The following is a 15,311-nucleotide window of genomic DNA, read 5'->3' on the forward strand; positions in this document are numbered from 1 at the left end:
TGAAGAAAGAGTATTTATTTACTGTACATAAACCTAAACAAGTTTATTAGAAAATCTCCATAAGGACCCAGAGGAAACTGCACAGTAGTTGTCCTTGGAGAACAGGACTAAGGATAGGAATAGAAGGCAGACATCATTTTTATTGTTGCCTTTGAGATCTGTTCATACTTAATAAAATTATACTAATTTAGGTGCAATTTTTTACTGTACCTTTTTTTGCTTGATATTTCTTCATTAGTTCTAATCATCATCAATCAGTGTGTTTAATTTCCTTCCCATTTTTACCCTTAAAACATTCTTGTCTAATACAAACTCCAGTTTTTCTAAAGTGGGAAATTTGGGTGTACATTCAGATTCACCCATCTTGACTATTACAAAAGGCAATTTTCTTGAAGATGATGGTAACTTGACTTTTTGGGCTATACGCCTATAGAACACAAGCATTTAAATTAAAATAATGATGCAGTGTTCACTTTTCTGTGTGAATTGCAAATACTGTTCTCTCTCCCACCTCCAAACTTTACTCATGTTCTAACTTTTAGTGTCTGTCTTTAAAATAAGATTGTTGATTTATTTCAATATGGTTGTCTAAATTACTATCTGATTTGTGATTTCTTGTATGAAACTTTTTATCCTGCAGGTGGTGCTATAATCACACCTCATTTCAATACAGTGTGGAAGAAGCAACTGAAACTCTGCAGTCTGAAAATGAGATGTCACTTTTGTAATATTTATAGTGCATACTCTTATAGTCTACATAAAAGCATCTTATCTGAATATAAGATGACCAGTAAATCTCTGCTTTATGCTTAAGAAAATTACAGGACAGGCAGGAAATGCTATATTTTCATATAGAGGCTTATTATTTCACATCGTTTTTAGAGAAGTAGTAATATTTTTTGTGCTTGGCACTGTATTTCACAAACAACCTAGGATAGTAGGTACCATTGCTATCCTTGTTTTTTATTTATAGGAATCAGAGGGTTAGCAGCATTAAGTAACTTGTCTAAGGTCAACACTTAGTAGGTAGGTAGATGAGACTAAAACCCAGATTTGCAAGAGTCCAGAGCTTTTATAACTGTGTTACATTGCTTTAGACTAGGTAGAGCATAACATGAAAGCAAAGATTTTAAGATCTGTTGTAATCTGGTAAATGTGAGATGAGGCACCCACTATCATACGTATCATAGTAATACATATTTAAATATATACTTTTAATTTCAGCCTGTGGCTGTGCCAACCAATGTTGTCACAGTTACTTCTGTGAAGCCGTTGAATACTGTAACTACCCTGAAGCCTTCAAGTTTGGGAGCACCACCCGGCCCCGCAGATGAGCCCAATCTCAAAGCAGAGAACTCAGTAACTTCTCAGACTAATCTTTCTCCGGTAAGCTGTCACCAGTACCTTACATAAATGCAGCTCTTTACAAATTTTCTTGGATTCTATTTTCTAGCTAACGTTTGTGTTTGTTTCTATTTCTTTATTTAGATGATGCTTGAAAATGTGAAGAAATGTAAGAACTTCCTTGCAATGTTAATAAAACTAGCATGTAGTGGATCACAGTCCCCAGAAATGGGGCAGAATGTGAAGAAACTGGTGGAACAACTTTTGGTAATTAGTACTATGAAATCTTGCAAGCTCTGTAAGAATTCATAGAGCATGTTTTAAATGGGAAATAAATGTTTTAAAGTGAGGTTTATTTTAAATGGATTTTTTTGATACACTTTGCTTTTGCTTCTTGAAAGCTTTGTTATGATTATAAATCTTAGGCAAGTAAATCTATTATAGTATATTACTTTCTATATGCCAGTCCTGCTTCCCTTAGCCTAAAAAGAGCCTTGGAGAGAAGGTTGACTGGTCAAATAAAAAGTTGATATTCAAATTGTAAGTACCAGAAAGTCAGACTGTCAACAGATAATAAAATTGAGTTTTCTATGTCCAAACAATAAACTTTGGGACCTGTGGAATTAACTTCCTTAGGTCTCAGTTTCCTTCTCTATAAGATGAGAAGAATAAATGTGATGACCTTTGAGGTTTATTTAAGTATCATGATGCTGTGTCTTTTAGCTACCAAATTACACATCCTTGATTTCTTCTATCTTCTTTCAGGTAAAATGTTTAGATACATTACAAAGCGGATGAAGGTGGAAATTAGCAAATATTGCATATTATATGCTTAAGAACTATGCTGAGGATGTAGCAGACAAATATAATTTTGGATATTTTGAATTGCTAAAATCTACATACTTCTCTGGCTATCTAATGAGAATTTTCATGTATTTTCGTATAAAAATGGTTACTTTTTCCCTAGCAGAAGACATTGACACTACAGTTGACCCTTGAACAACACAGATTTGAACTGTGCAGGTCCACTTAGATCCTTGGTTGGTTGAACCCAAGGATGCCGAGGGCTGACTGAAGAATCAAAAGTTATGTGCAGATTTTCCACTGCACAGCAGTTGGTGCCACTGTCCCTGCATTGCTCAGGGGTTAACTGTGTTTCAAATAGTGTACAGGAAAACAAGCATAGTTTATAAATATTAAAATACCTTCTTTACTACTTTTTTTTAATGCTTCCTATAATTTATTAGCAATAGAGCACATTTGAAATAGTTTTCTATTTGGGAAAACTTTTACATATTTAAAATTATAAGTCATATAAATAAGTTTTTATCTTTTGAGCTTTTTTAAGTAAACATTGAGCTTTTGGTCTTCCATTTTCAAGGTATGTTAGTTTTTAAAGGAGATCTGGTGACTTGTTTCTCTAAGATGGAATACTCTGGATTAAGAGGAATGATATGGGAAGGAACGTGTATCCAAGAAAACATTAAAAAGTTTCTAAGTACTAAGTACAAAGAATGTGATGTGATGTGTTTTCCAGTGACAGCCTATTTTTTCTTCTTCTTTTCGATAAAATGCCTATCAAATACCCAAGTCTTCTAAATCAGCACAGTTGGTTTGACATTCTTACCAGTAAATGAAAAAAAAGAAGCTAGTTCAGCTAGCAACTCAATAACAAAGTGCTTTTCCTTGAGTTTCTTAATTTGATTTGCAGCAGAAATGTTCCATGTGTGGTTCATGTTTTGTTATAAACAATATTAAAAAGATGTCTACTGAAGTGTTGAGATTTAGGAAAATTAATTTTTACTGCTTCACTAGGACATTTTAAAGTGAAACTGGCTCTATTTTTGTTTTTTACCACAAGTGCATAGTGATGTAAAATACAATAACAACTATTTCAATTTGTTGCCATTACCTTTCTTGACAGCATCTTTACTATTACTTTCGTACCATCAGAACAAACCTCAGCACAGTGAAAAAGGCAAAAAATTTTTTTTAGTATTAATGTGACAATAATGTAGACCTCATAGATCCCTTAAATGCTTGGATTGTAGGGCAATATAGAAAGGTTCTTAAGTCCTTTAGAAAAGTAGTTTATCTTATGGCCTACAATAACATTCTAAATAGTATACCTTAGGGTCTTACAATAGCATTCTAAAAATATAGTCTTACCTTGGTTAAGGTAATTTCAAAGTGGAAAAAGCAAAACAAACAAAAAAACGAAGGCTCCCAAACCAAATAACTTCCTGTTCTCTACCTTAAGAAATTTAGGATTCCTATGTCTTCAACTTAATTGTTCTTAACAGACTGTAATATCCTCATTCAGGGTGTTAGCGCTACTTACTTTGCTTACTGGGATCTTAAAAAAAATCATCCCTTCATTGTGTTCTGTGTGAACAAACATCTCTGTTGTTTATGTTTATTCATTCACAAGTGACATAAAAAAAATGCCCCCACTGTGCAAAGCTTGTTATGTCTACAATCATGAATTATACATTGTTTCTCTTAAGATATTTGTAGACCTAAAAGTGTTTTTGTTTCTCCCATCCTCAGGATGCAAAAATCGAAGCAGAAGAATTTACTAGACAACTGTATGTTGAACTCAAGTCTTCACCGCAGCCTCACCTAGTTCCTTTTCTTAAGGTAGAGTTATGTGTTACTTTCAAGAAATTCTTTGGATTAGATTACTTGAAAATAATTTAAAACCTGAATGTTTCAGCATGATAGCAATTTAATGTGAAGATAACTAACAATGTAGGAGAAACCTCTCAGTGTCGTTATAATCTGTAAATCACGTTGATAGTCCATGTTCTTTTGATTGTAACATTGGGAAAACAGAAGTAACATCTCATTTATGAATATAACTTGATTATATTTTTTAATGCTTGTGTATGCAAAGATTCTTAACATAAGATGTATGCAAAGATTCATAACATTTTTAAAATAAGGCCTTCTTTGTCGTAATGACTCGTATTCTCTTAGAAGTAATAAACCACATAGTGTCAAATTTAGTGGAAAGGCTATTATTTAAGAAATTTAATTTATATTATTAGCAGGCATATTCTTTAAGATTTATTTAATTAAATAGAATTTTGATGGAGAACAATGACTTTAATAACAAAAGCTTGGTTTGACCGACTAAAATATATATATATATTTGGATACTCGGACACTGGAAAGGAATTGAATTGAAATTTATAGTCATTAAAGACCTGGGACTATAGTGAACCAAAGACTCATACTATAAATTTTAAAATAATGGAATGAGGAGTTACCTTTAGAAAAATTTGCCTTAATTGTGTAGGGGAGATGAAAGAGGGTTCATAGTGGAAGACTCCTTTTGGTTGTCTCATGAAAAAAGAGTGGGAAGGGAGATGGGGTACCACATTTTCAAAAGAATATTAAAATAGTGGAAACTCTCTGTAGGTGGTTAACCAAGTTGATTAGGAGGGTGCCAATCGTGGGATATTAAGTGTGGCTGAAGAAACTGAGACTGTTTTAGCCAGAGAAGACTTAGTCTGGGAAAGGGAAGGTTGAAGGGCCAGCGTAATACCTAACATCAAATGACTAGTGCCCTGTTTTCAGATGACCCTCTTGATTGAGAAGTTTGAGGCAATTCTTCCTTGGGTCCCTTTCAGTGCAAAGGTTCTGTGAGCCATAGGTGCTCTACATTACACTGACAACTCTTGAGTTTATTTCATACTTACTGGAGACAACATGGGGAAGAAGGAGGGAAATTAGTAAGCACCTACTGTGTGTCTGATTCTTTGCTCGATACTTTACTTTTAATTTGTATCATTTGCACTTAATTTTCATGTCACTCTTTTGAGAATAGGTGCTAAACATTATTTTCCATTTTGGAGATGAGAAAACTGTTTCAGTTGACTGACTTTTGATCAAACTCACAGGTCCAGCCTATTTGATTTTACTTTGTAGATAACATTACCTTTAAGTTATTAAATATTACCGTGAAGTATTTGCACTTTGTATCTGTTTTCTAAGGACCTGTTAAGCCTTATGCAATTTTCTTGAGAATTTCTTTTTCTCATTCTTGAAAACTTTTGGGGATTGGATAGTGCATAGGGATCAGGGATTTCGCCTTTAAGCTTAACTTTGGCCAGGTGATCAAGAGGTAATTTAGACTTACATTTTTTTAATGTTGCCTCTTTACATCTTATTACTTCAACATTTCTTTCCAATTGTGTTTTTCTCAGGACTCCCTCATCTTAGATTTCTAGCTTAAATTTAATCAAATCACTTCATTTGTCATGTGTTTCCAAAGCAGTTTATTTGCTATCATTTTTAAAGTCTGGAAAAAGATTATTAGAGACATTCTTATTTTCCTTTGTTATTATATTTATATCTATTGGAAAACCTCTTCGTATAAGAATTTTATCAATCTCTTTTAATTAAAAAAAAGAAAGGAAGAGGAACAATAGTTCTCATTTGCCTGTTACATAAAGGTGGTCTGACTGAATAAGTGTCAAAACAAGAAAATGTTTCAAAATAGCCCATGAACTCACAAAAAGATAATCTGTCTACCTGCTGTTCCATCATTTTTTCTTAACTCAAAATACAAACAAAACCCCAGGGATGAAAAGGCAGAACCTTCTACTTTTTAGTTTGAACTCTCTAACTCTTTCAGCAGGATACAAAGATTAAATACTAACTTAAAATCCACCCAGAAAGTGTTTTAGCTTAATTAAGAAAATTGACCATGTTTTAGACAAACAAACAAAAACTCATAGACACAGACAACATTTTAGTGGTCAACAGAAGATAAAGGGAAGGGGGAGCATAGAAGACAGTAAAGGGGGTCAAATATATGGTGATGGAAGGAGAACTGACTCTGGATGGTAAGCACACAATGTGATATATATGAGGTGTGATCAAATAATACAGTGAATGTTTAAATTAAAAAAAATTATTGCAGAAAAGGTATATGCTAGATACTTTTATAAATTTGTTGCAGTAAAAGTTGCCATTAATCCCCCACAAAATACTCCCCCTCGCTTCGAACACACTTATTCCATTGTTCTTGCCACTTTCTGAAGCAGTTCTGGAAGTCCTCTTTCATGAGTGTCTTTAGTTGCGCAGTTGTGGCTGCCTTGATGTCCTGAATCATTTTTTACTTTGGGGCAGAGCCAGAAGTTGCACGGTGCCAGATCTGGTGAATAAGGTGATTGAGGATACACTGTAATGTTTTTACTTGACAGAAATTGCCATACCAGAAGCAACGTGTGACAGGGAGCATTGTCATGATGGAGGATTAAACCATTTGCCCATTTCATATTAATACGTTGTTCGTGGTCCATGATTTATAGCACACTTTAAAACACACCTCTCAATCATAGCTCACACCCGACTGACTGCAACAAACAAGTTGAAACTTGTTATACTCACTGTTACTAAGGTTCGAAGCGCTGCTTCCCATATTAAAGATCCCTGCCTTTCCATTGGATGGCACTCAGCAGCAGCATTCACTGTATTTTGTGACCACAACTGAAAGGTTCCAAGTCACACATCGCTTCTGGTATGGCAATTTCTGTCAAATAAAAACATTATGCTGTGTCCTCGTTCACTTTATTCACCAGATCTGGCACCGCATGACTTCTGGCTCTTCAAAGTCAAAATGGTCATGAAAGGTAAACGTTTTGAATCCATTCACAACATCGAGGCAGCTGTGATAGCACAATGAAAGACACTCACGAAAGAGGACTTACAGAACTGCTTCTGAAAGTGGCGAAAACGATGGGATGAGTATGTTTGAAGCGAGGGGGAATATTTTGAGGGGGATTAATGGCAATGTGTCTTTTACTGTAATAATCTTTTTTTATTTAAATATTACCATAGTTTTTTATCACACCTCATAGATGATGTATTCTAGAAATGTATACTTGAAACCTGTGTAACTTTACTAACCATTGTCACCCCAATAAATTTAATAAAGAAAATAAAACATAATAACAAAAAATAAGATAATTGTGTTTAGATAAATTTTACAGGTTAAGTAGTATCTTCCTCTTATTATAAAATGAATAGGCCTCCTGTCAATATTTACATTTAGACGTCACTTTATTAGGAAAAGAATGCTTATCTAGTTTTTAAAGAAGAGTTATTTAGTTTAATAAATAATTAGTTTCTTTGAATTTTAGGTTTTATTAAATATGTTGTATTATGCATGTATAAATATAAATAAATTATGAAAAATTAAAAAAAAAGAAAATTGACCTTGTTTGTATTAGCTTCATTTTGATGTGAAGACTATTTCTATCAAAAGTTTGAAAGTTATTTTTAAAAAGCTTTATTTTAGTCTGCTGTTGTATAAACAAATTTATAGATACTGAAGTTGTTAGTGATCTATTATGGGGTTAAATGCATACAAACAGTATGAAACAGTGTTGTATTTTAACAAACTGATTTTAGGTATACAAAATAAGTTTAATACCGAGACATAATAATTTCATATTGAAAAAGTAAAGCACTTTGGGCTTTAAGTTGATTATATCTTGGCTATTGACAAGATACAAATAATAAATGTGATACTAGATTTCCTCAACTGAAACATTTGATATACTTTAGAATTATTTTATGTTGTAAAGATATGAAGTACAAAGTAGTTCTTTCTTACTAGTAGCTAATTTGTTTAGTTATCAGTGGTTTTGTTTTTCCTCCCACTTCTAGAAAAGTGTGAGTGCCTTACGACAACTCATGCCTAACTCCCAGAGTTTTATTCAGCAGTGTGTTCAGCAGACTTCTAGCGAAGTAGTCATTACTACTACCTGTACCACACCAGTAACAACTTCTGTGGTGACACCCACAGTTTCCTCAGTCCAGTCTGAAAAGCCCATCCTTGTTTCCGGAGCAACAACACCCAGACCTGTGTCAGTGCAAACTCTGAATCCACTTGCTGGTCCAGGGGGAGCAAAAACTGGAGTTATGACACTTCATTCTGTGAGTCCTGCCGCTGTACCAGGAGGAACAACAGCTGGAACTGTTTTGCTTCAGACTCCGAAACCGCTTGTGTCATCCATACAAAATACAGTTACAGCAGTCTCACTTCAACCTGAAAAACCAATTGTCTCTGGGGCAGCAGTGACACTGGCCCTTCCATCGGTAACTTTTGGAGAAACTTCAGCAGCAGCTATTTGTGTTCCGTCTGTGAAACCTGTGGTTACTTCTGCTGGGACCACATCTGATAAGCCTGTCATTGGCACTCCAGTCCAAATCAAACTTACACAGCCGGGTCCCGTTCTTTCACAACCAGCTGGTATTCCACAGGCAGTTAAAGTCAAACAACTAGTGAGTAACATTTTATTTCTTCCTCAACTTTTTATTTTTTAAATTTGAAACATTCAGAAAACTGGCAAGACTAGTAAAACAAGCCCTTGTGTACCCTTGACCAAGTTTGACCGGTCGTTAACTGGTCTCTCCCTCTCTGTATTCACATATACAAACACAGAATTTTTTCCTGACCCATTTGAGAGTTGGTTGCAGAAATCGTGACATTGCACTGTTACATACTGTGTATCTCTTAGGGAAAAGGATTTTTTTTTTTTTAATGTAACCACAACATACTTATCCCACAGGGGAAGTTAATATTGGTACAATATGTAATTCCCCAGTTTTCCTAACAATGTCCTTTATAGCTATTTTTTTTTCTGATGTTGTTTCTAATAAAGGATTGCATATTACATTTACTTGTCATTTCTCTTTAGGCTCCTTTAATCTAGAACAGCCCCCTACCCTTTTGTGGTTGCTCATTATGTTATATTTTAAGTGCCCAGGCTAGTTGTTTTGCAGAATGTTCTTTATTTTGTTTTCTCTGATTGTTTCAAGGTTAGATTCAGGTGAAATATTTTTGGTAGGGTTATTACATAGGTGATGTTATGGTAAGATTTCTTTAAAAACAATATGCTGAGGGGACAGGAAGATAGTGAAGGGAGTTGACGTGTTTCCTAAATTTGGTAGGTTGGGAGGTTCTTGGGAGAAAGAAATCTTAGCTGTTTACTGATTAGTGTTTAGAACATTTGACTTAATTTTTCATTCAAGACAAATTTTGTCAGAAGACTATGAAAGTGTTGTTAACCTGTATGAGATTGTACATGGTGCGTTAATTAAAAATCACGGTTTTTTTAGTGTCGCTCTTCCCTATCTTATACTATAACAGAGATGCCTGTTTTTTTTATTTTTGGTGATTGCCCTTGCTCTCTTTTGTAAATCTTTGTGTTAAAGGCTGTGTTTTGAATCTCTTTGTTTTAATTTATTCTGCTTTTTGGAATAATAAAATCTAACTTAACTTCCCAGCCTTGTTTGTGTGATCAGGAGAAGAGGTTAACGTTTGTGGATGATTGTCTTTGAGGCAGAGGGCAGCTTTGGGAGCAGAATGGAAGGGGAAAGATCAATTTAAATAGTTGTCAAACTTTTTGGTAGGTAGGAAGTAATAGTCATTTCCTGGGTGCTAACCTTTTTTCATCCCTTCCTACTCTGGGTCTAATTTTCAAATGGAGAAATGTATCTGCCTTGCAGACTTTCTCTTAGGTGTCTGAATTTAATCTCAGAGATGAAACCTTTTTAGAAGTAGTGATTCGTAAACATCAGTCTGAGCAGCCAGGTTTGGGAACCACTGGAACAGAGTAATTGCCCCAAGGAAAGGCCTCTTTTTGGTAGCACTGAACAGAATCGAAATCCTTTTTCTGGGTCATAGATGATTGTTGAATCAGTGTTAATCTTTATTGAACATCTATAGCCTATTGGTCCCTGAAGTGAAATAATGCTTTATAGCTACATAGAGGTTTAAAAGCATGTCATGTATGCGCTGTGATTTTAAAATAATTTTTTGATGCTGAAAATGCAGGGAGAAAACTGTGAGTCTGGAAATTTTAAGTGACTCATCCAGTGGCACTCAGTAAGTAATGAATTTCAGACCAGAACCCAGTGCCTTTCCATTTAAGTTATGGTGCTCATGGCAAGAACTTACAGGTTTCTGGAGTATCCTGAAACAGAAAACTACCTGGTTATAATATCTTGACATTGACTATCCAGCATTTACGTTTTGTAGGTTTGACTTGTTATACATGAAACAATTTTGGTCAAGAAAAAATGTAACAAAATCAAATGGTTAAGGTTTAGGGATTTTTTTAAACTTCTTTCATTCTTAAAAGAATGTAGAATAATTTTACTTGTGCACTCTGCTTTCTTGTTTGACCTTTATTTCAATTTTAGTCAACAAATTTAGTGTCATTATTAATACTTTCCTATTTAAAATGGCAAAAACCAGAGCAGCCAGACACTGAAGATGCATTGTAATCTGTTTTACAACAGATTTTTACCTGGGGCACAAAACAGCATAAGCTATTCTGTATGGTAATGACACAGACAGTATTGAACTAGGACATTCTTTCAAATCAACTAATTTAGAAAATGAATATTACTCAAATTTGAATTAATATTTCTTCAGCAATTTAAGAACATCATCAGTGAGTCCATCATAAACCATAGTCCAATGTAATCCTACATTTAAGTGAGCAGGGAAACACTCAGGGTGCTAGAAACATAAGTATTCAATGCACCTTAGAAGAATTATGGAAAATAATTATTTAAAATATGGAAATTGCCACACTGGATCAAATCTGTGGTGTCTTCAACTCAGGATTCAGTCTCCACAAATGGTCTGAAGAATACAAGTATGCCTATCTTGTTTAACGTTAGATTTAAATTTTGTGTAATTTATTTCCTTTAATAATTAATCATGAAAGTTATATCCTTTAATAATTGATGTAAAAATTCCCTCTTAATACTTTATTCTAGTTGGTGCTAGTTTTTATGAAGAATTATATAGATTTCCTGCCTTTTGGATGAGATGTTTTAAATATCACACTTTGAAGTTATAAGGATCCTATTTCAGGGTTTAGGTTTTGTACAATTACTATTTTATGAAATTATGCATTTTTATTTCAGATTAAAGAGACCCTCTCCACTTTACTTAGTTTAGATTTATCACTGCATGTCATCATTGATTAGTGTATGTTATTCTCTGGGGATCTGCTAAAGCTCTCATCAAGTAAATTAACTAGAATTGCTAACCGTTTTTTCAGGTATAAGTTTTTTAGTTTGTACCAATAGTTCAGTGTTTGTATATTTTGGTCCTAAAATGTTGAACTATGGACTTAATCAGTAGTTCCTGGGATTTCATCTAAGAATCTAGTTCTTCTGAATGGTGAATCTTGTTGGTTATCTATCAATTCTGGTGTAGGTGTTGTTATATGATTTTATACACTCCAACAAAATGTTTTTACGTTTTCACCTTTGTTTGAAAGTTAAGGAAAGAAAATGAAGGAATTGTATAGTCTACTGGTGACAATTAAGTAGAAGCTTTCGGGAGTATCAGTGCTTAAAAGTTTTCTTAGAATATTTGTAAACAAACCTTTCACTCATAATTGAGCAAAAGCTAAATTTAATTTAAAGACTATCATCTTAATTAAAATTAAACTTAATTAGCAAAACTAATTTAATTTAGAAAAGTTAAATTTTAATTTGATCACTTTTTAAATTAAATTTTGGTAAATTTTAATAACTAATTTACCACATAAAAATTAAACAATAAGCCTCTCAAACCCATAATATGTGAATAAAATTCCTGAATGAAAATGTTAATTCAAAATTCTTGGTCTCTGTTTTTGGATAAAAGGCTGACAATTTTAGAGAGTACATTGAATATTATTACTCTTAGTAATCTTATATTTATATATCTATCACTTGAATATCTTTAAGAATAATTTATACTTGGAATTAGGGCAGGGAGTTTTAATATTGTCATAGATATTTCCTCATTTCAAATATATATATAAATATATGTATATATTTACATATATATGTATATATACATATATTTTCCCTCCAAGTGACTCTATTACTCACTTTTCTTCTTTAATAGAATTGTAGACATTTGATAAATAAGTAGCCAAGTGTGTTCAGCAATAATTCTCCAAATATTACTGTTCTGTGGGTATAAGACAAAAACAAATACTAATTATTAGAGCATTATTAACATGGCAATTTTCCATTCCATTATATTGAAGTAAAACTGATCCCTTAAAATAAATCAACCAAGAATATTAGAAAAAAGTTTTTGTTGTTGCATCATATTTTTTTTCTTGTACCTAATTATTTTGAAGTATGGGTAACCATTAAAGAATTTTCAACAAATATGTTTTTATATGAAGTACTCTGTGAGATTTAGCTCAGTTAATTATCTCTGACTTCAGTTTGCACTGGATAGAGAGAAGTATTTTCAAGGTATAAATTTTAGTCTCTGATTATGCTGGTGGCCAGCGTTTTTGTTAGATAAGTGGAAATAAAAATTGAGTATGGAAAAAAACAAGGATCATTGGTTGTTTTACTGGCTCTCAGTTTGATACTGGAATAACCTATTAGTATCCAGACTTAAGCAGTTTGTCTTTTTTCTTTTTTTTTTTTTTTGTATTGTGTTAAAACTGAGAGGAAAGATAGAATTCAGTTGTTAATTGTAATCTCTTAAATAGGACTAACGAAAGGTTTGGTGAAGAAAGAGGTTGAATTCAAGTAAAGCCTACCCTTTATTTACCATATGTAGTTAGGGTTTACATGGAAAATTCTTCATGGACCATAATTTAATCAGAGTTTTATATAGTAATAGTTTTACTATTATAGTTTAATGCTAGTTCATTTAAATTTACTTGAGGAATATATGTACTTTTTTAGTTAGGTAAGCGTTCATTAGAATTTATAGAAAATAATCTATTTGGAGATAATATGTATATGTCATGTATATGTCTTAGTTTTGAATTATTCAAGAAAATACTTTATTATGAAAATTTTCTAACATAACAAAGTTTAGAGTGAACACTCGTATAGCAACCACCTAGATTCTGTTTACAGTTAGTATACTTGATTTATCATGTATTTATCCAGCTATCAATCATAATGTTTTGATGCATTTCAAAGACTCCTTCCTAAATAATTAAACATGCACATTATTAACTACAGTTCATTATTTGTTTTTTGTTTTTAGCTGAAATTTACATGCAATGACATACACAAATTTTAAATGAATCATTGTATAAATTTTGACAGTGAATACTTCTGAATAACTCAAACCGCCTACCAAGATATAGAATGTTGCTATTACCTTGAAATTCCCTGTGTCCCTTCCCAGTCAGTCCCTACCCCCATCCCTGCAGAAGTAACGACTCTTCTGATCATTTTTTCCCACAGATTAGTTTTGCTTGTTCTAGAACTTCATATAAATCAAATCAGACAGTAAGCACATTAAAATTTTTTTTAACAGAAATTTATAGGTTTTCCATTTAAAGCAACATTTACTAATTCCTACAAAAGATGGTAATGTAATTAAAATTTCATGTGAGGAAATTTTTAAAAGTATTTGGAAGGCTCTTTAAATGAAAGAAACAGCATATTCTGAGTTTTACCAAAGTTAAATTTTAATCTAGATTGGGCATGGCAAATAAATTTCACCTGCCACTGTAGGATTTTACTTGAGCTGCGTGTTAAGAGGTATTCTGAGGCTGAATGTGGGCATATTGAAGTGCTGGCATTTAGTAGAGTATGCCATTGTCCCAGAAGATAAGGAACACATTGGCTGTTCCTGAGAAATAGTTGGCAACCAACAGGTATTTTCTGATTTTATGCTACAGTTTTTGTTTAGTTAGGGCCCTCTGTTTTCTAGAACTCAGCCTTGGGTAGTGCCTGCCGGTAAACACACATTGAATATTATATAGAAATTAGAGGAGATAATTACCCTTGATTCTACCGTGTCTCCCTGAAAATAAGACCTAGCCAGACAATCAGCTCTAATGTGTCTTTTGGAGCAAAAATTAATATAAGACAGAGTATTATATTATATAGTCTATTTGTTTAATCCATACTTGTGTTTCTTTGCTTCCTTTCCTTGCGGAATTTAAGTTCCATGTCAGATATCTTAGATCATAGTTATGTAAAGTCATAATTCATGTAAAACATACCTATAAAGAATTCTTTACATTCTTTATGTAAGAAATATTTTGTGGCTCTAGACCTGTATTTTCTGTAAATGACTAGAACATTAATTTATGTTAAATCCAAATAAAACATAAGAATTTGATATGTCAAGAGAAAAAGGTAAGGTACGTACTATTTCCTAGTCTTCTTTTCTAGTGGTTTTCTGGAGGGAAAGTAAATAGAGGACTTAAGTTTTAAAAAAATACCTCTTTTGTTTGCCAAGTAGAAGAAAATATCCCTTTTTGGGGCCAGTTTCCATTCCTCTAAGATAATTTCAGTCTCTGTAAGATGCCTAATACTGTGGTTTTAAATGTTACTTACTCTGAAAGAACACTAATGAATTATACTTTTTCACTCATATTTTATTTTGTTTGGCAAGTGTGCAGGAATATGCTGCATATGTGCTGCCCCAAGTCTTATAGTCATTAAGATGAGCAATGATGGGGATTCAAGATTGTTGATCCCAGCACAACACTTTGTGATATGTGTAAATATGCCATATCATTCACATATGTATACATATATGTATACAACTACACACACACACACACACACACACACACACACACACACCCCTCCTGTCCCAGTTCCAGGGGCGTGGAGTCCTGCCTCCCTTTTCACCTGAGGGGCAGGCCACTGGCTGTTATATTTTTGAGTACCCATCAAAAATGGTATTAAGACTAACTCATAATCAAATTTCTAATAATATTTTATTACTATCTTTCATAATAAAAATACTGAAAAGAATACCTAGTAAAGGATATCAAGGAAGAAAATGTAAACAGTAAGGAAATAAGCCTGTGTTGTCAGGAGTGTTTTTGTTGAGTTTCTTTTCTGAATGCATAAATGAGACTCTGAATATATATATATATATATTATATATATATATATCACGTTGTAGAATTTAAATCTGATAATACATAAGTATGACC

General features: G+C 33.0%; 1 protein-coding gene across 4 annotated transcripts in view; it reads left to right on the top strand.

Annotated features, from left to right (window-relative positions):
* Positions 1 to 15,311, top strand: part of TAF4B (TATA-box binding protein associated factor 4b) — a 118,882-nt gene that overhangs the window by 21,349 nt on the left and 82,222 nt on the right. For all 4 annotated transcript variants that reach the window (XR_012498777.2, XM_019741280.3, XM_019741281.3 and 1 more), the window contains 4 exons: positions 1,225 to 1,386; positions 1,489 to 1,611; positions 3,895 to 3,984; positions 8,026 to 8,643. Coding sequence is in view for 3 of the 4 variants with exons in the window: in XM_019741280.3 (XP_019596839.2) it covers positions 1,225 to 1,386; positions 1,489 to 1,611; positions 3,895 to 3,984; positions 8,026 to 8,643 (993 nt within the window). In the remaining variant the exon portion in view is untranslated. The remainder of the gene's footprint in view (positions 1 to 1,224; positions 1,387 to 1,488; positions 1,612 to 3,894; positions 3,985 to 8,025; positions 8,644 to 15,311) is intronic.

The sequence above is a fragment of the Rhinolophus sinicus genome, chromosome 4 (genome assembly GCF_057876585.1).
Source record: "Rhinolophus sinicus isolate RSI-liver-muscle chromosome 4, RSI-T2T, whole genome shotgun sequence".
Lineage (NCBI taxonomy): Eukaryota > Metazoa > Chordata > Mammalia > Chiroptera > Rhinolophidae > Rhinolophus > Rhinolophus sinicus.